The 25,089-nt window shown below is 41.2% G+C and overlaps 1 protein-coding gene across 2 annotated transcripts in view; it reads right to left on the bottom strand.

The window, feature by feature from the left end:
- Nlk (nemo like kinase) overlaps positions 1 to 24,565 on the bottom strand; it is a 126,950-nt gene extending 102,385 nt beyond the window's left edge. Inside the window, exon 1 of one of the 2 annotated variants that reach the window (XM_041664683.1) lies at positions 22,830 to 24,565. In XM_041664683.1, the coding sequence (XP_041520617.1) occupies positions 22,830 to 23,284 (455 nt within the window). In that variant the 5' untranslated portion in view covers positions 23,285 to 24,565. The remainder of the gene's footprint in view (positions 1 to 22,829) is intronic. The other variant, XM_041664682.1, reaches the window with a different exon arrangement.
- Positions 24,566 to 25,089: the final 524 nt, after the last annotated feature.

The following is a 25,089-nucleotide window of genomic DNA, read 5'->3' as shown; positions in this document are numbered from 1 at the left end:
ATCCAGCAGTTAAAGGTACCCTGTCCAGCCTTCAATCCTTACTATCTGTGTTACATTGTTACATGCACACTTCAACACCAACAGTTTCTTATTGCATTTGTACACTGTAACTTAAGACCTTTTCACCAACTCTTATAGTTTGAGGTTTTGTTGTTTTGAGACAGGGTCTCATTGTACAGCTTTAGCTGGCTTGGAACTCACTTTACAGACCAGGCTGGCCTCAAACTCAAGAGCTCCACCTGCCTCTCTGTTTCCCCAGTGCTGGGATTAAAGATGTGCACCACCATGCACAGCTAGTTTTGGCCTTTACAAATAAAGCTGTGATGAACATTCATTCATATTTATACATCTTGTATAGATAACAAATCCCATTTCTTCTGGGTTAATATTTAGAAGTGTAATGGCCATGTCATATTTAAGTTTATAAGAAACTGGAAAACTGTTTTCAAAATTGATTATAATTTTACACACATTCACCCTACCCCCAGCAAAGTTTGATCTGCTCCACATCTTTGTAATATCTGGTAATGTCTATGGTTCTTCTCTTTAATTACTGCTACTTTAATAGGTATGTAGTACTGTCTCATTGCAGGTTTTTTCTTCCCAATGATTGAAGATGTTGAACATCTTTTCAAGTGCTTTTCAGTATTATTATTATTATTAACAAAGCAATTCTATTCAAGCCTTTGCCCACATTAAAGGTATGCTCGTTTCGTTACCATTATTTCCTTTGGATAATGCTGGGATCTAGCTGATGGCCTTGCACATGCTAGGCAGTCTATCTGGTACTGAGCTATGCTCCTTAGCTCAGTTCTAGGTTTTGAGTGCTCTTTATGAATCCAGCTATAAGTGATCTTTCAGATGTGTAGTGTACAAATATTTTCTTCTACACTGTAATTTTTAAGAAGAATTTATTTATTTGTTTAATGTACATGAGCGCTCTATCTGCATGTATGCCTTTATGGTGGAAGAGGGCATCAGATGCCACTGTAGATGTCTTTAAGCCACCATGTGGATGCTGGGAATTGAACCTGGGTCCTCTGGAAGAGCAGCCAGTGCTCTTACTGCTGAGCCATCTCTCCAGCCCCAGTTCTGGTCTTCTTTATTTTTTCCTCCTGAGAGCTAAGATTAAAGACATGCACCAGCACCGCCCGGCTACACTGTAATTTTTAAGAAATTTCTGTGTCCCACCTGTGGCCTTTGGGTTACAGATGCTAAAGCAGCTATGAATGTAGCTCAACACAAAATCATAAACATCATTAACATTGAAATATTTTTCTTAAAATTCGTGTGGGGCAGGGCATTTGTATGTGTACCACAAACACACAGATGTTCATGGAGACCAGAAGAAAGTGTCAGACTTCCTGGAATTGGAGTTGCAGGAAGTTGTGAGCCACCTGATTTGGGTGCTGGGTCATTCATTCCTTATGGAAGAGCAACAAGTGCCCTTAAAAAGTTCTCAAGTAAGCTTTGCAAATGACAATGTCGTGTTGCAACATAAAAAGTTGGATGTGCCTGCATCCTTTCATCATCGAAATCTCATTAAGGAGTCATTCCCTTAATCGAGCCTAATTAACAAGACAATTATAACTGCCAGGATACTATGGACAACGTAATGCTGGAAAAGTGTCCTTTAAGATTTGCCCAAACTGAAGCCCTGGGTATATCATTCATATCTTTTCACAATAAGCAGCCTGTACATAATGTAACCCTGTATTTACTCTTGTGTGTACCATGTATATACTAAGCAAACATTCTACCACTGAGCTACACGCTCAGCCCTGGATGTATATTTTAACTACAGTTTATTTACAAATATTCAAATACTTAAGTTTCTTCCAGATAGGGACAGTGCCAGAAAGGACTGGCCTCCTCCACAAAACTAGTTACCACAATCACTCATTCTTCTCCATAAAACCAGGATGAGATGTGCTAATATATAATAATGCAAACAGCTAATGTCTTGATGTTTACTAAGAATAAAACACAGCAGTATTTTATGATCATCATTACACTAAATTTTCACCAAAAAAAAAAAAATCTGAGTTAAATACCATGGGTCTCTACTTTACAGATGAGGAAATAGGAGATATAATGCAGTGAAGCCAATACACCTAAAAATTACACCACCAGCTAAGCACCACAAGTTCTCTACAGACTCAAGAACTTAAAAGTAACCTGTTTAATGTCTGCCTTCCCTGTACAACATTAATTTTTATCCAGTTTACTTCAGTGTTCAAAGCCTAGTACATAGGTCTTCAACAAATTTGTCCCCTAACCTAAAGATGACACCAAGCTCAACAAGTCCTTCCATTAAATCTGCTTGTAACCCTTACTCCACGCTGAATAGCTGTCATCTACCATGTTTACAGCCATCTTTTCTTGGTTCCCAATGATCTACAAATATGATAAGCTTTCTGTTAGTATCCAAATTATCGATAAAATGTTACAAACTCCTATAGCTGGGTTTGAAACTTTGCTTTTCACATCTTAAATCTGGACATTTGTAAAACCATTTAACTGAAATCATAGCTATTTAAGCTATTTAAAGGGCTAAAAGCACAGACCTCTCTTATGCTGGTTGGGCTTTCTATAAAGCGTTACTTTACCCAAACTTTTCTCCGGCTTGCCGTTTTTCAAGTAAACACCCGTTTCCCATCTCATTCACTTATTTCTTAAGGTTCTTATTTGGTCCTAAGTCCTTTCTGTTAATCCTCATTTATTATAAATAAAAATCCCAGGAATGAGAAATGAGATGTTCCACACTACTAAGTAAACTTCTGAGGACAAAGGAGTTGATTTGACAAGCAACATCTTTTGAGACAGGAATTAGGAACCTTATAGAAGACAATCAGAAGCAACATAAAAGAACTTTTAGATTGTAATATTATCTTCTCTTTAGGATGTCATTTCAGCAAATACTTTTTAGGGAACAAATGTCAGCAAGGAGTGACTGAGGCACTTTGCACCCTGTTCCTTGTGCTTTCCTTTGCCTTCCATCACTGTCTTGGATAAAAATTTAAAATATTCTGCAGCATCTTCATTATTTCTTAGTATGTTGCACATGTGTGTGCACGCACACACACAGACCACACAAGATAAAAAATTCTGGGTTTGGGGCCATCAAAATGGCTCAACTGGTGAAGTTGTGAGTCACCAAGCCTGATGACCTGAGTTTAATCCCTGGACCGACACGGAGGAAGAAGAGAACCAAGTCCTGCAAGTTGTCCTTTGGCCTCTATATGTACACCACAGCATAAGCCCATTCCCCAATACAAACGTGATAAAGACTAAAATAAAGTGATACATGCTTTTAACTCTGGAGGCAGTGGCAGACAGATCTCTGTGGGTTCCAGGCCAGCAAGGGCTACATAGTGAGACTGTATCGATCAATCAGTTGGGTCAGGGAAGATAGTTTATTTAGCTAAGGGAGTTGCTGCCAAACCTTCTGACCTGAACCCCAGGAACCCACATGGAGGAGGGAGAGAAGTGACTCCTGCAAACTGTCCTCTGACTGCCACAATACAAAATAGATAACTAAATACAATTTTTAAGATCAATTAATCCAAGGATTATTCAATTCTCAAAAAAACTAAAATTTCTCCCAAATTCAGATTCAGGTTTTTTATTTTATTTTTTAAGGTACCATCTCACTCTGTGGTCCAGGCTAGCCTAGAACTATTATAGCCCACGCTGGCCTACAACGCTCAGGTGATTTCCCTGCCTTAGTCCCCTCTCCCCCACCACCATCTACTCATTAAGGCTTAATCACTTACTTGTTTGGCAGCAAGTGCCTTTACCTGCTGAACCATCTCATCCGTCCCGGGTCTTATGTTTGACGAGACTCAGGTTGGAAGCAGAGGATGGCAGTACTAACTGCCTCTCCATCTGTTTGCACTCTGTTCCTTGTACTTTTCTTTGGCTTCCATCACTGCCTTGGCTAAAAGTCTAGGGTAGTCTGCAGCCTCTTCATTATTGTTTCTAGCATGTTGCTTCTTCTGACCAAAACACCATGTTTGCATTACAGGACACAGACTAGCAAGAGGCTGAGTGAGTCTTGGGGGCTTTGGTTTCTGTTTCTTATCGTTTTAAAGGGATTTTAGACAATAGATTGATAGACATTTTGTTTAGAGAGACTGAAAGTGGCAAATCCTGCAAGCTCTTTCATTGTCTTGGTTAGGGATACTATTGCTATAACGAAACACCAAAAGCAACTTGGAAAGGAAAGGATTTATCCCATTTATCAATTAATCTTCAAAAGCAGTGAGGGCAGGAACCTTGAGGCAGGAGCTGATGGAGCCATGGAGGAGTACTGCTTACTGGCATGCTCAGTCTTTCTTGGAGAGCCCAGGACCACCAGTCCAAGGATGGCACCACCCATAATAGGCAGTGTCCTCCCCCATTAATCACTAATTAAGAAAATGCCCAACAACTGGTTCTTATGGCGGCATTTTTCTCAACTGAAGTTCTCTCCTTTCAGATGACTCCAGCTTGGGCAAATTGACATAAGACTAGCAAGCACAGTCACAGATCAGAAGCAAAGGAGTTAGCTGAAAATCCAGGAGTACTCTCTCCTTTGTAGTAACAGTCAAGCTGAAATCACTCAGATGGGCACCAACTATGAGACACCAAAAAGATTTGCACGCTCTCTCCAGTTCCCCTGGGCTATAGCAGGATGCCTCTTACTTACTACTAGGTTCACTTGGTCATGCATCAAGACACCTTGCTTCACGGGAAAACTGTTGTTTCCACCACTGATTCAGACCACACAATCCTTCCATTCCTTCACCCCAAGCATCAACAGCAACCTCTGCGGCCAAACGCGTCACATAAAGTATACGTCACATAAAGAATAAAGTCCACTCAGTGAGCTTCTGGCAGTCAGTGGAAGGGAGACATGAAGCTTTACCTTCATGAGCTGACTGCCTAGGAGGCTCAAGGAGAAAAAGTTCAAGTCTAATTTTTTTTTAAACAAAATTTTATATGGTGAAAATATGCAAACAGTACACAGTGGTGGATACCACAAAACTTAGCTAGAGAAGAAAAATCATGGGTATGCCTGCCATAAAGGAGTATTTTTGTCCATTTACATTTTCTGAATTAAGGCCACACTACATACCCCAGGCTAACTAACCTCAAGCACACGGTTCTCAGGACTCAGATCTAAAGAGATGGAATTACAGGAGTGGGCTGTCACACTTGGCTCTCAAAAGACATACTTAGCCCCTTCAGCCTCTCCTCTAGCTTGTGGAGCTTAAATAGAGAGAGTACTCATACTATGAGGTATTTAGTAGATCCCTTCATTTTTCTAAGTTTTCATAATTTAAAAATGTATTATTGTGTGATATGGATGTATTTATATACATACATGCGTGATGGTCAGAGGACGTTTGGGTGGCAGTTCTCTTCCCACTGTGAATTCCAGTGATCAACTCAGGTGGCCAGGCTTGTTGCCACACAGATTCTGTATAAACCTTGAATCATTTGTTTCCTCAAAGATTCATTAAAATGTTGACACAGAATAAAGCAAACCCATTTCAATTCTTTATTACTTTCGCTAATTAGAAAAACGAACAAAAAATTATTACGTTTCACACACACTATTTATATACTTTCCTCTAAGCCACTTAAAATAAAGTAAACTTAATCTTCATAATTTATATAAAGCCCTCAAATAAGCAAAATTAAACAACACAGTTTAGGTACTTTGGTGAGATATTAACAGAACTGTTCTACAACTGGATGTCGTGACGTTGGCACAACTGTCTAAGAATTCACTGAATTCTGTAAATAAGTCAAATACCTCAGTCAAAGTGCTTTTGAAGTAAGCCTCAAACGAATGAGAAACAAGGCACAGGCTGGGAGAATGTACTTACAAGTCATGCATCCAATAAGGACTAGCCTCTAAGATACATAAGGAGCAAGCAGGGCTGCTCTGGCTTTCACACTCTGCTAAGCACACCGTGTCTGTCTAAGGTGTTCAGTGGCACCAAGCCATCACTTATTGCTAAACTTACAAAACAGAAACAAGGAAATAAGAAAAACAAGCTCAGAATTAAACTCTGCCTATGTTAGCAGCATCGGAGTGCTTTGGCGTGTCTTGATGTCAGACGTGACTCTGAACAGTTTCTGCTTACTGACTCAGTTTTCTACACAAGATTCAGCACTGTACTGAAGTGCTGTTCTCCCTAACAGTCCAGCAATATTCTTTATGTAGATCATAGAAAACGGATAAGAAAGGGGAGCGACTTCCTTTTCAAAATAAAGGGCTGTTTTTGAAAATACAATTGATTTATCCTATATTATTTTTAGATTAGGGCTCTTTAAAAAGACAAAAACCAAACACAACAACAAAACCATTACCAGAGGGGTCGTCTAAACACCATTAAAAGTGTCGCCTTCCATTGCATGAGGAAGAAGGGACCCTGAAATACATGACAGCACTCGTTTTTGAGAACCACCATCCCATACCAACTTGCACTAGAAACTTTCATCTAAAGAACAAACAATAAATAAGTGCCCGGCTGAGGAAGTGAATGAGGTCTGGGCCCTTTCAGGGGATCCCTGGGGAAGATAATGTGCTATGGCGGTTTAAGTGTTTAGTTTTCACTTCATTAGCACAAAGGCCAAAGATTAGCCTGTATGTGTCTTCAGGATGACCATTTACATTAGAAGAAAATGGAAGTTATGAAAACTAGATTCTTGGAGTTTAGTTTTACTCTGTGGCGCGGGCTGGCCTGGGCTGGCCTTGAACTTGAAGCTGTCTTCTCACTTCAGCTTCCTCTGCACGGGGATTACAGACTAGAGCCACACTCCACCTAAAACCTAGTTCTTTAAAGCTTATCCGCCCACAGAGACGGCTAACACACACTATAACCAGTTAGCCCAGTTAACCAGTCTAGTGTTCCTATCTTTGTCTTGACTGCTGAGGGACTTGAGGGGATTTATCTGCGGATACTGATATCAACTGCATCAAGTAACCATTAACTGTGGCCTACTGGTCATTTTGATTTCAACTCCAATCACCTTCTTCAAGGCGGTTACCAAACCCTGTCCTAATAGTATAATTGTGCTGACGACAGAAAACCCCTTTCATAGCTATATCAAAAGATTTCATGGTTCAAGTCTTGCTGTCAGCTCATTTCTGGTAAAGCTGGGATATCATGTGGCCCAGAGCTGACACAGCAGCTGCCCTTTCATACACAGTTGTAGTTTAACCTACAGAATGACGCGACAGTCACTCCTAATCATTAGCTAATGTTGTAGACTGAAAAAGTTATTTCTTAGGGCTTTGTCCTATATATAGAAATAATCATTACTCTTTGGGAAACAATGATTCATTTACTGAAACTGAGTTTAACAAAGGAATTATTTGGTATGGATGGAAAAATACAGAGCAGCGAGCTGGGTGACACAAATCACATCAGCAGCAGCTCATGTGACTAGATTAGGGCAATTTACTTTAAAATTTTAAAAAACTATGCTAAGTTAAACTTTAGTTTTGACCACATAACAGTCTAGATCATGTCCTCTATCCCCAAACTGTGAAAGTCAGGGCCCATATTCTGAAAAGGCTCTCTGACCTCCTCAAGAAAGAGTACCCTTGCAGAGTGAGCTATTCCTGCTCGGGTGCTTGGCTCTGACCAGCACGCTTCCATTCTACATGTGATCTGCACTAGATGGCATGCTAAGGGTTAAGAAATCAGAATTCCAAGAGACACAAGCTCTAAGACCCTTGGTCTAGAGGAAAGCTTGTCAAACCTACTATGTAACAGTGAGCTGCTGATGCAATGACCAGAAATTTCTTAACATTTTAAGTGTAAATTAACTCAATCTCAGCCATTTCTGCAAAAAGTCTCAAAGCAGATAAATCCAAAGTCATAAAAGACGATTTAGATAGATGACTGAGTAATTCTTAAGTTTCTGGGGCTTACAGTGTTTTTGAAAAAAATAAAGAGGATGGAGAGGTGGATCAGCAGTTGAGAGCACTGGCTGCTCTTCCAGAGGACCCAGGTTCATTTTCTAGCACCCAAATGGTGGCTCACAACCACCTGTAACTTCAGTTCCAGGGGATCCAACACCTTTCGGCTTCCTTAGGCACCAGAGACACACATGGTATACAAACATCACGCAAGCATTCATACACATAAATTAATCTTAAAACAAAAGGGGGTAGGCATGATACAGCATCCAATAGACATACAAAACTGTTACATTTAACAGGATGTTAAACTGAGATGTTCTCAATTGCTAGCCATCTCTCTAGCCCAGCAGGTCTCAGCCTTCCTAATGCTGTGACCCTTTAATACAGTTCCTCATGCTATGGTGACCCCCAACCATAAAATTATTTTTGTTGCTACTTCATAACTGTAATTTTGCTACTGTAATGAACTGTAGTGTAAATATCTGTGTTTCTGATGGTCTTAGGTGACCCCTGTGAAAGGGCCATTCAACCTCCAAGGGGTACAACCTACAGGCTGAGAATCACTGCTCTAGCCCCTACTACAGTACTTTACCTAGAAGTTTTAGTTCTTGTGACACCAAACCAAACCTCAAGTCACTGGTACACACAAAATCAATAGTGTGTTTTAGATACCTTCTGTAGGTTTCAGGTATAGTTGTGTTTGCTTTGGTCTGACTTTGCTTTAATACAGGGACCTTATTTTTAAAGGATATTAGCTGGAGAAGTATCACTAATGAGAACAACGAACAAAGGCTTTGGCTCGCCATTGGCCAGCTATGTGACTGCACAAATCTCAGGAAGCAGGCTGATGTATTCTAAGTATGACTCCTCAAGTCATTCCGCTCAGGTCAAACTCAGTGCTGCCCTTGGAGTTGTAGACTATAAACACATTTTTCATTTGGCTTTTTTGTACTTTTCAAGCCTACAATAAACATTATTACTTTGATAATACAGAGAGAGAATCAAACAGGCAAAATCTCTCTTTTATTCACTAAAGAAAATTTGTGTCTGGAAAGCAGCCATTCTAAAATCAGAATGACTTTCTTTAAAAACACAACTGAAAAAAAATCTCAAATAGAGGCACATACATAGCCTGTCAACAAACATAAAAAGTGCTGGATTGGCACGCTTTCCATAAGTTAGTAAGTTACTTTTACTAAGGTGGACAGTAAGTGACAGCTAATGTTTACATGGTAGCAGGCACAGTTCTAAGCTTTCACTTACTTCTGGATGGCCTACTGTCACTGCACATGCTATCCGATGCATGAAGACTGTGGGGTACAGAGAGAAAACAATGCACCCACATTCAATGAGGGACAGAGCCAGGACCTAATCAGAGGACAGACACTAAGTCACACTGCCACTGTCCCTCTGGATTTAAATGCTGCCCCTCCATTTGCTCTCGACTTTTGTTCTACAAGCTCTTCTACTTTTCCGAAACTCGGGGGGAAAGAGAATATAGGGAGTCTAGGTGAACTTTTACTATTTAAAATTATGATTCATTTCCCATTTTCAAGTCATTGCTTCAAAGCCACAGAGTATAATTTAGTTGCCATACATGTCAGTAAATGAACAAAACTGTAACATCTGTGGTTTTAAGCTACAGGATGGACCTGTAGCTCACAGGTAGAGCACATGTGTGACCTTGGATCTGTCACCAGCACTGTTAAAGTCTTTGTGTGCACAAAGGCACACGCACAACTAAAACATGAAAGGAACTGAATGGCATTCTTTAGTAACTTTAACACTGAAATATTTTAATAAAGAAAGGTGCCTTATTGATTTTCCAATTTCTTGGAAACAGTCCCTAAAACCAATTGCTGTACTTTTCTAAAATTTCTATTCCATTGAAATGCTTTAATCACATCATCAATTTTTTAAAAACCACATCAATTTTTACTTCCAACTGTGGCTGTAGTACACACTTAACTAAATTCACAATCCCAATTACGATAATGCAAAGGGCCTGGTAAAACAAATACAAACAGCAACCAATTAAGCAAGGTTAAAAGTTCTCACATTATTCTTTTTTTGTTTGTTTGTTTGTTTTTTGTTTTTCGAGACAGGGTTTCTCTGTGGTTTTGGAGCCTGTCCTGGAACTAGCTCTTGTAGACCAGGCTGGTTTCGAACTCACAGAGATCCGCCTGCCTCTGCCTCCCAAGTGCTGGGATTAAAGGCGTGCGCCACCACTGCCCGGCTTCACATTATTCTTAAAGACTAATCCAAGCACACCTGTAAATGCACAGAACCCACATGCTTATTGTTAAGCTTCTAGATTACTTTTAATGTGCTTAAATTCCCCCCACATTTGTATTACTAAGCGTACAGTTTTGTAGAAATAAAAATAATGAGAAGAGAGGAAGGGTTGGCAGCAGCGTCCCAGAGAAGCACTTGAGAACTCCACCCTCTGGGTGCTTCTGTACAGTGAGATGATACCGTGAAATAAAGTCACCTGCTTTATTTCAATTTACTTACACAATTTGCAACTCTGTAGCTCTCTGCTATGGAACATTAAGAAAATTAGCATGTAAGAAAAAAAATCACCTGCTTATGTAAATTGGACGGTGATTTTTATCCATGCAGACAGAAGGGGGAAAAGCTGCAATCTAGGTCAAATGACTAATTTTATCTATTTGTTCAAATGCCTCATTTCACCTTTCTCTGTAGCTCAAAGCAAGAATTTTAGGTCAAGGAATAGATAAGCAAAAGCTTGCATTGTTTATTCCCCAGTAAGGACTTAGCTGTCTGACACCACTGAGTTCTATATTACTTGAATTGAAGACAAAACTGAGAACCTCATCTAGATAATGAACTACAACACAAAGAAAAGAAAGGAGTCAATTGAGATATCTGCTCTAATTGACAGAAAGCAAATATGGCAAGGACTGGGTACCAATGTTACAATCTGCTACTTTAGAAAGCTCCAGATCAAAGAAAAATACCCCTAAGTAACTCAGGACAGACACAACAATTCCTCTACAAAGAACAAGATTCTAGTTTGTCTAAGTCTGACATAAATTGTTACTTCATGAATGTGTTACCTTAGTCACTAATGACTGACTGCCCTTCTCAAATTCACCGGTGGGGGTGCGGGGTGGGGGGTGTCAGCCCTTCCACCACTTACAACTGACAGCCAGGAAGGTGTAGGTCAGAGTGCTCCAATTTTACACGGTACTAAGAGATAAAACCCAGGCTTTGTCCTTGCTAGATAAGCACATTACAAACTGTACTGTATTCTCAGGCTTCATTCTTCCTTTAAACTTTTTAAATAGTTATCTTTAACATCCTATCTCCATTAACAGGGATTGGTACAGACCTGTGTATGAATCCAGGAGGGGCTAAAGACTAGAACTGTGTTGGTCAGTGAGGCAGACAGAACATGTGGCTGAAAGTGCCTAGTCCAAACTGAAACGTGCTCTAAGCAAATGGATTTTTGTAGTCTTAGTATGTGATGGAGGAAGGTCATTGGTTAAGTAATAAATAAACTGCTTGGCCCTCATAGGTTAAAACATAGGTGGGTGGAGTAAACAGAACAAAATGCTGGGAGGAAGAGGAAGTGAGCTCAGAGACGCCATGCTCCCCTCTCCCCGGCAGGCGCTATAGCTCTGCTCTCTCTGAGGCAGATGCAATGAACTCCGACCCAGCATGGACGTAGGCTAGAATCTTCCTGGTAAGACTGATGCTACACAGATTATTAGAGATGGGTTGATTGGGATATGAGAATTAACCTGTAAGGGCTAGAGTTAATGGGCCAAGCAGTGTTTAAAAGAATACAGTGTCCGTGTAATTATTTCGGGGCATAAGCTAGCAGGCGGCCAGGGTGCTGGGGACGCAGCCCTGCCGCTCCTATTTACAACAAAAAGTATGAAAACTGTAAACTATATCATCAATAATTTTTAATAGAAATAACAGTATTCTCAATATAATGAGTTAAATAAAATATATTACTAAAAACAATTCCACCTGTTTCTTTAGCCCTCTTTTCCCACTGTGTCTAGATAATGTAAAATCACACTCATAGCTTTCATTATTTTCCTTCTGGGCAGCACTACACTTCACTAAATGCATCCATGAAAGCTCCTTCCCTTGCAAAATCACTATGGGAAGTCACAGTCTCTCCCTGCAGCAACCTTAAAGCTGGGCCAAAAATCATTTTCTAAGAAATCCATGTGCAAATTAGTAAGTCCCTTACCCAAGTTCAGAACTTAACTTACAAAGCAATGTAAACACACACTGTTGCTGGGTGGTGGTGGCGCAGACCTTTAATCCCAGCACTTGGGAGGCAGAGGCAGGCGGATCTCTGTGAGTTTGAGACCAGCCTGGTCTACAAGAGCTAGTTCCAGGACAGGCTCCAAAACTACAGAGAAACCCTGTCTCGAAAAACAAAAAAACAAAAAACAAAACAACAACAACAAAAAAAACAGAAACAAAAAACCCACACACTATTGCCCCAGTCATCTTACTTGATGATACACCAAAAACAAAACAAAACAAACCCAAATATTTATTATTAGGTTTTATTTAAAACTTTAAAAACAAGAGCAGGGCCTGATGTTGACAAGCCTATAATACTAACTTCTTGGAAGCTTGAGGCACTAAGACGCAGCAGTGAGCTCAAGGCCAGCCTGGGAGACTTTGTGAGTCGTTGTCTCAGAAATAAAATGTATAAGAAGGGCTTAGAATGTACGTAGATCAGTGGTAAAACTCATTAAGCATGGATAATGCCCAAGGTTCATTTCCCAATTATGCAAAAAGCAAATTTAAAAACCAGTACTGGCAGCAGAGAGGCTAAGATAGGACACAAAGAGTTTTAAGCCAGTCTGAGAGACAATGGTGAGACCCTGTCTCAAGAGAAAAAAAAAAATTAATAAAAAAGAAAATCATCTCAAGTGTTTAAAAAAAAATAATCAAATAAAGGCTGGTGGTGCAGGGCTCAGCAGTTAAGAGAACCTACTGCTGTCCTTGAAGAGGACTTGAGTTCAATTATCAGTAGCTCATAACTGCCTATAACCCCAGCTTCAGAAGGGGCCATCAGCAGGCCCCAACACGTACATACTCTCACACACACAATTAAAAATAAATATTTTTTTAAAAGGTTGGTGCGTTTAATGTCTAGTAGAAGAGAAAGGGAGGGGAAAAGAAAGTAGGGAGAGGGAGAAACTCTTATTTTCACTGTTATTATTATGTTGGGGGCGGGGGCATTGTGCATGCTCCATGGCAGGCCTTTGGATGCCAGAAGACAACTTGTGAGTTCGGGGTACTGACGCAGGTCTTCAGAATCACACAGTAAATAAATACTTTTACCCACTGAGCTATCTCACTGATCCCAAAAGAGGAAATCTAAACTCTAAAATCCTGTTTCACTACCATAGCTTCTAACTGCCCAAACAGGAAGGCTTTTCTCTGCTACTGAACATGTACAATTCTCATCAATCAGTCAGTAAAAGGAGGGTAAGAACAACTGGATATTTATCATCTGGTCTCAATTGCTCAGCAGTTAAGAGTACTTGTTGCAGCCAGGTAGTAGTGGTTGTGGTTGTGGTTGGGAGGCACAGGTAGGCGGATCTCTGTGAGTTCAAGACCAGCCTGGTCTACAGTGTGAGTTCCAGGACAGACCAGGGCTACACAGAGAAAGCCTGTCTGGAAAAACAACAACAAAAAAAAGCACTTGTTACACTTACAGGACCCAGGTTTAGTTCCCTGCACCCATCACAACCATGTTTAATTCCAATTACAGGGAATCTGCCCCACTTCTTGCTTCTCCAGACCAGGCACACACACACACATACGTACGTATGTACGTACATACATGAAAGCAAATATTCATAATTTATTACAACTTGTTTTAAAATCTGATCTCAAAGTTGGATAAGGTGACATTTATCTTACACACACACACACACACACACACACAAACACACACACACACACTCCAGTCAGTGTCTTACGTACTCACGTACCTCATGCTGGTCTCCAACCTCCAACTATATATATATTTGAGGATAAGCCTCCTGTGTGCATGCTAGGCAAGGACTCGACCAACTGAGCTTCATCCTAGGCCTTCACTCTTCCTTTATACCTTTGAAACAGTTACCTTTAAACGTTTCCATAGTTACCTGCCCTGAAGAAAATCATTGTGTGGTCACTAGCAGATTTTACTTGCCCACAAATAATGTCACTGTGCTTTTCAAATATTAATGCCATTTTATAAGACTTTTAGGAAACAGGATTTTTATAAACAAGGAAACCAAGGTTCAGAAACTTTTAATAACTTTAGTAGAGTCACAGGATTGTTGATAGCAAAGTCAGAATGAGACTGTATCTTGTCTTCTGGCAAGCTTAGTTTAGTATTCTATTATGTAATTAGCATCAACGAATAAACTTCTCCCAAAGAAAACAGTATCTGTACACAATAAACATCAAGTTTTCTGGCTTATTAAACTACAAACACAAACTTAGGGTCTAAAAAAATGTTAGTAACAATAAAGTGTGGCTGATACTTAGAACATTTAAAATCTGGGGCTGGAGAGATGGCTCAGTGGTTACAAGACCTCCCTGACTGCTCTTCCAGAGGACCTGGGTTCAACTCCCAGCACCCCCCCAAAAAAAAAATCCCTGAATCTCGCTCTCTCTGCCTGCCTCTCTCTCCTCTCTCTCTCTCACACACACACACACACACACACACACAATTTGAGGGAGAAACCAGATACAATCATTCTTTCGAAAGCCATCAATGATCTCTTAATAACTGCAATGGCCTTTTCTCCATGCTAATTTTCCTGGACTTTTAATGTGAACCAACTCTCACCCCTATTCTAACAGCCTCTTACCACACAGGGTTGTCACCCTGGGGAATGCATTTCCTATCTGACTGAACTTTAGTCTGGCCTCCAGCAACTTCTTCCACCACAGCAGAACATCCCCCAAGGCTCAGACAGTCCTTAGCAACTCTACCGTTTAATTTAAACGTTCAAAGAATTAAATCTAATCCATCATTCTCTTACTTAAAAACTTTCAAGAGCTGCCATTTACAGGGTTTCAGTTTTTTTTCCTTTCTCACTGCCCCTACAAGAAATTCATTTTATAAACTGGAGAGGGAGGGGCTGCTTCAATTGGTAAAGTATTTGCCATGCAAGCACAAGAACCCGAGTTTAGATCCCCAGAACTCATTTTAGTCAGGGTGGTAGCATGGACCTGTAATCCCAACGCTGTGGAAGCAGAAGCAGGCTCTTAGGGCTTGCTCTTCAGTAAGAGACCCTGTCTCAAAAAAGATACAAGACACCCAGTATCAACATCTGGCAAGCGCGTGCGAGAGCACAACACACAGCAGCAGCAGTAGCAGCAGCAGGAGCACAAAAATAAAAATTTTTAAAAGTTCCTCTAATCATTTCCCTTGTGTGATTTTAATACTATAGATGCCTTGTATGTATATATGGTACTTTCTTCATGAAAAGATGAAGATTCTTGCCCTATCACCCTTGCCACATCAATAACCTCCACTTCAGCATGACAGTCCAACCTTTTTTGGCTCTAGCTTGCATCTCCTACCACCCAATGTGCAACAGTGGTTTCTTGCATCTGGGCCCATTCACCTACTATCATAAAAACACAACACAAATTTACATAAAGAAACTGCTTATTTGCCAATAAGCAGGCTTTCTTGCGTGAATAGCTTACCGTCCACAAGAAGCCCTTCTCTAAGCTCTCAATAACATTCAGGGGCCGGCCACCTAGCTTGCTGCATTCATGACACTAAATTATAACTACCCATTTACAACTTGCTCTCCCTAGCACAAGGACTAGGACACACACAATACACTAGTATTATCAGAAGTGAAAATACTGCATTGTTAGGATTGTTGTTTCAGTTTTGTTTTGTTGAATTTTGGTTTTGTTTTTCTTTAGATAAGGAATCCTTCTGAGCCCAGGGTAGCCTGGAACTCAGCACTGGTCCAGACTGGCCTTGAATTTACAGCATTCCTTCTGCCTCAGCCTTCGGAGTGCTGGGGTTACAGACAAGAGGCTGAGACATTATGCTCATCTTCCTAACTAGTTTCAGTTTTTACTAAGGTTTTATGAACTATCTAAGAGTAAGAACACATTTTTCAAATTACTTAGCTAATATAAACTCCTTCAAGATAAGATCAGGACCTTTAGAAGACAAGCTAATTCCCTGTAGCTCAGGACAACACAACACAAACAGAAATGACAGAAGCAGCTTCAAAGAGGCTTCCAAAATCAGTCGCAGAACTAAATATCCTTACTTACTGTCTCCTAATAGTGCCAGTTCATAGCAAACAACAACAACAACAAAAATATGGACTAATGAGTTCCAAGTACCAAAAACTTTCACTGTCTGACAGTAGATTTAGCTAAACTATCAAAATACAGATGCGAACCTAGGTGTAGGAAGACATCACTACTATCCTTGTCAGACATCGCTGCATACACTGCTCCCGCTCACACCATTACAAGGAACTGCTGAAGTTCACTCTCAGAACAGTTGTTCCTTAGAAGTCATCTTTCCTGAGTTTCAGAGTGCTAGAATTCTGCTGCTATTTCTTGCCCATGCGCCTCTGAACTCCCAACGAAATCTATCGTGACTTCTCACATATTCGTTGAGTACACTGTCACTGATGCCTCAGGCACTCTCTCCGTTATCCCCAGCAACAACAGGATCACAGTGACAAGCTCTTTTGGTTAGGAAATCATTGTTGATGTGCATTAGATGGCCCAGTTAACAAATAATTCACGGAAGTAGTATGGACGCACAGGGAATCGTAACTAAAACTCAAACAATCTGCCAAGCAGCTTCATTCCACTTACTGGTTAGGAGACAAATGGAAGAAATTGCTTTAACCTTGACAATTTCCATCAAACAAAGTAAATCAGCATATTAAGGCAACATACCCTATATGAACTTGATCCTTGAAATGCTAGTACATCAATAAATCTGATTTTGGTTTTTCAAGATAGGGTTTCTCTGTACAGCCTTGGCTATACTGGAACTCACTCCGTAGATCAGGCTGGCCTTGAACACACAGAGATCTACCTGACCCTGCCTCCTGGGAATAAAGGCATGAGCCACCACCACCCAGCTATAAGCCTGATTTTAAAAAAAAAAAAAAAGGTTTAAAACAATAAGACAGCCACCACTCGATTATACCACGAAGTCAATAAAAACTTGGACAAGTTCAAGTTATAAAGGAAAACATTCCAGTAGGCTAGCAGAGGTCATTTTACATCAAAGAATAACTTTGATCTTCAGATGTTATGCTTTGCAAGAAAAAAAAACCAAAATCTATATTCACACATATTAATGCATTTGACAAACATCTTCCTCTGGCACAGCAATGGAAAGGAGGGCTGTATCAGCCCCCAAGCTGGTGCCCAAGAAGACATTTAACTTTAGGGATATTGTTGTTTTAGCTGATCTGAAAGGTAGTTTTTGAAACGTACTTCTTTTTTTCAAAGAAAATGAAAAGTCTTTTTGCCAGACAGTGATGGTGTTGCACACCTTAAATCCCAGCACTTGAGAGGTAGAGGCAGAAAGATCTCTGTGAGTTCGAGGTCAGCCTGGTCTATAAAGTAAGCTCCAGGGCAGCCAGGGCTACACAGAGAAACCCTGTCTTGAATAAAACCAGGAAAAAAAAATGTTTTTCTAAGTTGATATTTAGTAGTATATCATGAAATTAATTTCCAATGATAAAACAACTTTACACTTTGTTATACTGCAGGGTTTTTTTTTTAAACATAGTATGGACAATCTCCAAAGAGTTGAACTCTAAAATCATTTTGAATGTTACAGACTACAGGCTCTCAATCACCAAAAACAGATACAGTAATATGAGACTGTGTAACTTTTATCCTTTGACTCTTCTTTGTTTATGATCAAGAACCTGGAGTTTCTAAAACTATGTTTATTTGTAGTTGAATTAACAATATAGATTTCCACACTGCTAGTTCAGACGGATGCTCTGTTATGTCTACAAGAGCAACCATTTCCTTTTTATGGCGCAGGCTCTGCTTCTTCAAAGCTCTCTGCACAAAGCAGACTACTCCCCCCCCCCAACCACAGTGCCTGTTAATCTCAGCTGATAGAAGAGAAACTTCTCAACACTACAGATTCTTAACCTGGAAAACAGTAGCAAAATACACTTTTAGTGTACTATTCTGAAGTAACTAAATCAAGGATTTCCCCCAAACATCCCAAAAGCATTCCCCGATTTTTCCAACATCTAATTTCTTATTTACAGAGTAAGAGGACCATAGAAAACACACTTCTAATTTTTCACAAGATGAACAAGTTGGGAATCTCTACCATGCATGAAAGTTTACACTGAATAATTTTTCATTTAATCACACACATCTCCCCACCTCACAGGAAATTTACTTTTCATCTAAACACAAGTGAATTTCCGCTAAAGTAACTTAGACAGTGATGACATCCTTCACTTGTTACTTCCCAGCATGTAAATCCACAGTCGTTTCTACAGTGGCTCAGAAGATGACTACAACACTTGCTAAACTACCCATAGTACCTGTTTTGTTGTTGTCTGATTGAGAGAGCACAAGAGTATTTTCTCCTTGGCTCCGAATTCAACCTTCTTTATCTCCTTGGCATGAGTAGAACTGAGAGGGACACTGTATGGTAGTTTAAAGTCATGCCTCCTAAAATAATTTCCAAATTGATATCACATGGAAAATCTGACAACCTAGGAAGATTCTTTCAGAACATTAACAAGAGCATTTTGTCCTTTTTTTTTTTTATAACCAGCAATGACTACAATAGCATACACTAAGGATTTACAGTATACTAGATATATTGGTCTATAAGGATCACCTCAGGTAACTCCCTACCAATTCTAACATAAGCACTATGATCCCCATTTCACAGATGCGGGACCGAAATAGTAAATTATCAAGATCACAAAGCTTAGCGATAAGTCACTAAGTGTCACCACAGTGACGGTGAAGTTTTGAAATACAGATAAAAGTAACTTGCTAAAGGTATTAAAATAAAAACATTCAAAGCTTCCCAACTATATTTGAAGTACAAAGACAACAGACTGGATGAATCCAAGGATCTTTGATCTTTTAATTAATCAGACAAATCAAAAGCTAAAACATTAATTTTATAAAGTAGAGGCTTTTCTTGGACACACTTTTATCAAGGAAGCATGTAGCATTAATCCAATCCATATTTTATGTTGACAATGTCAAAACCACCTAGGCTTAGCAGCCCTCAAACTGTTGTGTGGTCAGCTTACTCCAATTATTTAAACTATACACTTTATAAGACCCTAAAAAGCACTTTGTCCCAAAGTTGTCACATTGTTAAAGCATGGTATTTTTCTCTAGCAAAGGTAAACTACAAACAAAGGGATACATTTATATTATCTTTACCAAATGACAAAAATTAGTGTTTGTGTTTTGTTTCCGTATTATGAAAACATCCATATGAGCACACAGAAGTCCTGACATTTGATAATGCAGGTCGAGTTATAGATGATGTTTTAAGAGCCAATGAGAAACATCTATCATTGGCTACCCCTGATCACATTACCAGGTAAGCTGGAACCTTTACTCTGAGATAAAACACAGCAGACAGTTGTTAATGAAACCTTAATTGAACTGTCAAAGCACCATCTTTACCAGCAAGCTAATGGGTAACTCACTATTTTTACACAACTGTCCAAGACTGATATGTTATTCTACTAGTAAAATTCAGAAGAAACATAAATCAAGTCAGGTACACTAAATTGTTCAGTAATAAATCTGAATGGTAAAATACTGCATCATTTCTATGACTATTACTCCCTGGCTGCACTGAAGACTAGTATAAAATACTTATATCCACCTTTTGGCTATTAGCTAGTACCCCAAGGTGCATGTCCATAAAAAGAAATGGGGGCAGATATAATTCCGTGTCATAAACTATGCCAGAAAAGTATTCAAAAAATAACTGACTGTTTGAATCTAAGTGAATCTTATGGTACCCAGATAATTACATATAGAGTATTGGCTTAAATGATGTATTACTAGAAGGATATTTTTATCTTCTGTTTAATTATTTTAGGAAATAATTGTTTCAGGTGCAAAAAGAACTTTTTAAATCAAAATGAAAAAGCCTGTTTTAGTAAGGTAAATGGTGAAAACCCTCACCAATTTCAGTACACTACTGGCAATTTACTCTGGTTTGGTTATCCAATCTCTAGTTTTAGCGATCTTAGGTCACACTGCAGTTAAATTCCAAGTAAGCAATTCAGACAGTAAGTCATCAATATGTAAATATAAAAATAGAAAAGCATTTGCATACTAAAAACACACACCTGGTACTCTTCCCTTTTTTCAAACTAAACTGTATTTCACCTAAAACAGCTAATAAAAACATCCCTGAAAGAACTAGCAAAACCTGACTGTGAAATAAAGACAGATCAAAAAGAAAAAACATTTGGATTTAAGAAGAAAAGAAAAACCCAAACCATTCGAGGACACAGCAAGATGGCAGCCACTGACAAACCAAGGAGAGAAGCCTCAGAAGGACCCCAACCTGCTGTCACCTAGATCTTGGATTTCCAGCCTCCAGAACTGAGAGAAATAAATGCCTATTGTTTACGCCAAAACAAAGAAGTCAGTAGATCAATCAACCAACCAACAAAGAAGTCAGTAAGTCAAAAAAGCAGTAAGATGCTATAGCACCATCCTAGGTGCTAAGAGAGAAAAAAAATGACTTCTAGACCAGGGGTTCTCAACACATGAGTTGCGAACCCTTTGCAGATCAAAGGACGGTTCCACAGAGGTCGCCTGAGGCATTTACACAGCAGCAAAGCACAGTTATGAGGTAGCAACAAAACTAATTTTATGGTTGGGGTCACCACAACATGAGGAACTGTATTAAGGGTCGCAGCATTAGGAAGGTTGAGACTCACTCACTGTTCTAGACTAAACATAGTCTGGTACTTCTGCAATCCCAGCACTCAGAGATAGCAGGATCACACCAAACTTGAGGCCCAGCGCTCTATATAGTTGAGCTGTAGGCCAGTATTGATACTTTGTATCCAAAAGTTACAAAAAAAAGTACCTTGGTATATAATTCTTATCCTCAAGGAACTTACACTGTATTCAGTAAGGGAAGGCAAACCCAAAACCACAGAAGATGGTGTCAGAGGTGTAGGACGGATTCCTGCCGAGCGCTTGTGCATTTTCAGATGTGAGCGACTGCTAACACCCACTAGCACAACATTTGCCAATGAGAAGCTGGAGCACTCCCTTTCAGCCTTCTTTATTCTTGCCACAGACCTGAAGTTAAAACTTCTACAAGTAACCTCGCCTTTTGACAGAAAGGTAGTGAGTAAATTCTAAAAACCGTTTCCCTTTTTGTATTCCTGGTTTTCAGCACTGACAGGCACAACCACATCTAGAAAATCCAGATACTCAAAGTTTGTAAAATGGCAAGAGTCAAAGGAGGAACCAATTTTCTCTTGCTCTCCTCCCATCCCCCAGAGTTTGGAAAACCTCAAGGGTTAGGCAAGGAATGGAAGTTCATAGTGAAGTCCCTGGGGAGGGTGCTATGGAAGAGAAAGAGGAAAGCAGGAACAGACAGGTCCCTGAACAGGGTGACTGGAAAGGAACCATTATAACCTACACTCTTTCCCACTAGGAATCGAAAGCAGCAATAACCTCCTTGCAGGCTAGCTGAGGAAAAACTGGACTCTGTTTTCTTCATTTTAAAAGAAGAATTAAGAATCAGCTCACTTAGGTGCCAAGACTATAAATTCTGAAACATGAAGATAGATAGCTATTATGCAAATGATACCTAGCTGAACTTCAGCCTTAAAAACAAAGACAAAAAGAAATTATTTACAGACTAGTTTGAAGGAGTTCCTTTTTTTGTGACAAGGACTTTGCTGGGCATTAAGAATCTACGTTTGCATGCACTGAAAACAGGAAATCATCTCTCTACACTGAAATTCTTAAGGCTTGGGAGGGAAGAAGAAATCCTCAGTTCGGTCTGTGCTTCACCAATCTTCCTAGGAAGAGCAAATACGCAAAGAGGTTGCATCTAAGAAATCTTCAGACTTTTAAACACACACCCGACTACTAGCAAAAGTTCCTACCAAAACAACTGACCAAGGACTAAAAGCACCCTAAGAGTCGGTGACACCACATCACCACAAATGTGGGCCACGGCATAGCTCCAGTCTACTAACCTCATTTGTGCTGCTCGTGTGTGGTGCTATATTTAATGCATTCTTATCAGAAGGTTAAGCTACATACTTCCCAACTTTAGCTTCACGGTTTAAAATAAGCCACTCAAGTGATGATTTTTTTTTTTTTTAAATTGGTTCAACAATGAAACCTACCTTTCTTCAAAAGGCCGAGATCACAAAGTAAGGGATGAAAAGTCATAGTGGGCCAGAAAGTTGATGATACTAACTATATTCTGCTGGGGACTACCATAAAGAAACCAAGTTGGGGGAGTCAGTTGTTGACGCCTTCTGTAACTGAGCGGCCAATCAAAACTACCACACATGAGAGATGACCACGGTCTTTGGAGGAGTATCTAACACACTCACTTAACACTACTTTGTAGGAGTATCTTACACTCAACTGAGGTTCTTCACAGGCACTTTTAACCAACAGTCTGCAAACGTGTGTCACTTAGGTGACAGGGCTCCACTACCACTTGTCATGACTCAAAAAACTGCAGGCCCAGAGAGCCAATACACCAGGCCTCATCACCAACAAGGGTGGCTCCTCAAGTGGGGTTGAGCAGCTTGCTCTCCTTTGGTCAAGAGGAAGTAAACCAGGAACCGTGGACTGCCCAGTGAGGACCATGTGGAGCCGTAGTTTTGATACTCACCAGACAACACCAAAGGCTCCATATCCAATAGGTCTATCCGGCTCAATGTCCAGCTGCTGTTGATGATGCGAGTGTTGATGATGGTGCGCCTTCACGGTCGCAGCTGCAGCAGCCTGGACCTGAGCGGGGGCTGCCGCAGCTGGTCCAGGAGCCTGACCCGGTGCCGGCGATGGGAAATATGGCTGTTGTTGCCCAGGGTTTAACATGGCTGCGGCTGCGGCTGCTGCTGCGGCCGCCGCAGCTGCCGAGGACGTGTGCTGTTGCACGGGGTGGACAGCAGCAGCCGAGCCCGGATGAAGGTGGTGCTGAGGGTGGTGGTGGTGGTGAAGGTGAGGAGGAGGAAGGTGTGGAAGATGGTGGTGATGGTGGTGGTGGTGACCTGCTGCTGCTGCAGATGTACCGCCATTATAAGCCGCCATCATTTTTGCGTTGGCTCTTGCGCCACAAAGAGACATTCAAAACAAAAATGCCCTTTGATTGGAAAGCAAACTGGGTCAAGCTGTCATTTGGCCATTTAAAAAAAAAAAATGAAGAAAACCACCCACTCCACCTCAAAAAACATAGAGCGTAACTGGCTTTATGTCTTCATCAGTCAATCCAGAGAAGTTAGAGGATCTTGGGTGTTTGATCTTTTGGGTAAGAGTGTGTGGAAGGGTGTGGGTTGACAAAATAAAAGTTAATAACATAAAATAAGAGGGGAAAAAGGAAAAGAAAAAGGAAAAAGGGCCCCTTCCCCCCAGGATTCCTGCCACAAGTGGATACTAAAACTCCATTCTTAATGGGGGGGAGGTTCCAACTTTGACTGTGGGAATAAAGGCCAAACCTCCCGAACCCCTGAACTCCACACACGAAAAGGATCTGGTAACACACCACCCTTGGAATCTTGTAAGAGGGTTGACTCATCTACCCCTTCCATTCCCACATCCTTTTCTAAACACCTCCTACCTCCTCAAAAACACAATTTAAAAAAAAATTCCAACCACTCTAATAAATCAAAAAGATGAGGGTAAATTGTCAGGGAAACCAGCTTCCAGTTTCCCCCCCCCCCTCGAATTCTCAGGCCCTCCTACATCTCCCCCTACTCCTAGTCTGGTTGACCTGTCTGGGGAGGAGGGGGGGTGCACCAAACTTTACTGGGCAGAATGAGCCAGGGAAGGAGGCTGGAAGAAGAGAGTGAGGCGAGAAGGCGACAGCCAGGACAGAAGAGGAGAGAGAGAACCCCGGCAAAAGTGAAGGGAAGGAGGTGCAGGGAGGGAATGAAAGAGCGGTGGGCAGCACTCGGACGCCCAGACACAGGGAACCGCCCCGGGAGGAGGTAAGGGTCCCGGGGCCAAAGAATAGGAGCCCCGGGAAGCGGGCGGGGGACGGTCGGAAGCAGGCTGACTCCTGCCCCCGCCGCCGCCGGCTGCTTGTGCTGAGGAGGGTTGGGGGGGAGAGCGGGTGGGTCCCCCGCGCGACGGCCCCTGCAGGGCTCAAGGCTGCTCCGTCTCCCCCCCTCCCCCCCACCCGGCTTCCGTGCCCACGGTCGCTTTCTTCACAGCCGCCGTGGCCGCTTTCTCTTCAGCCGCCGCCTTCTCAGCCGCCAGTGCCGCCGCGGCCGGACTCACCTCCCCTAGCAAAGCCGGATAGAGCGGAGCCAGCGGCGGACACGCGCAACCAGCAGCCGAGGCCCCGCCCCCGCCTCACATTGACCGGCTCCCCTAGCCAATCCACGCCCACCTGTCCGCGACCGCCTCCAATCCCTGGCCGGAAGCTTCAGACAGGCGCACTGTCCGACCAGTGGTAACCAGGTGTGGGTCTCCTGGGGAAATCCCACCCCCGATTCGGGATGGGCAGACAGGCAGACCAATCAAAAGGCAAATCTTGACCTGATAGACAAGGGTGAAAGCCAATTAAAAACCAAAGCTCTCCGTGACTTTTTTTTTTTTCTTTCGCCGCTCTCCTCTTTTCTTTTTCTTCTTTTATTTTTTTGGCAAGAGCAGGAAGCTGCGTGCTAATCCCGCCTGCAAGATCTAGAAGAGAGGGGCGGAATGAAAAAAACCAATCATGAGCCAGGAACAAAGAACAGAGAAACCAATCCTTGGGATGAAGACCAAGTGGGATGGAACTGAGTACAGATAGACATATAACTGGACAAATAAGAAAAAAAGATTGACATAGGTCCCGCCTTTCACATGTCCTATTGGGCAGGATTGTGGAGAATTTGCTGTCAGATCGGAGACGACATTTTCAGGAGGCGGGGTCGATAGAAAGGGGTGTG

The sequence above is a fragment of the Microtus oregoni genome, unplaced genomic scaffold (genome assembly GCF_018167655.1).
Source record: "Microtus oregoni isolate MIOR12 unplaced genomic scaffold, Mior012 000015F_ref0000493, whole genome shotgun sequence".
NCBI lineage: Eukaryota > Metazoa > Chordata > Mammalia > Rodentia > Cricetidae > Microtus > Microtus oregoni.
The sequence above is the reverse complement of the archived record's forward strand: the minus strand, read 5'-3'. Positions and strand labels throughout refer to the sequence as shown.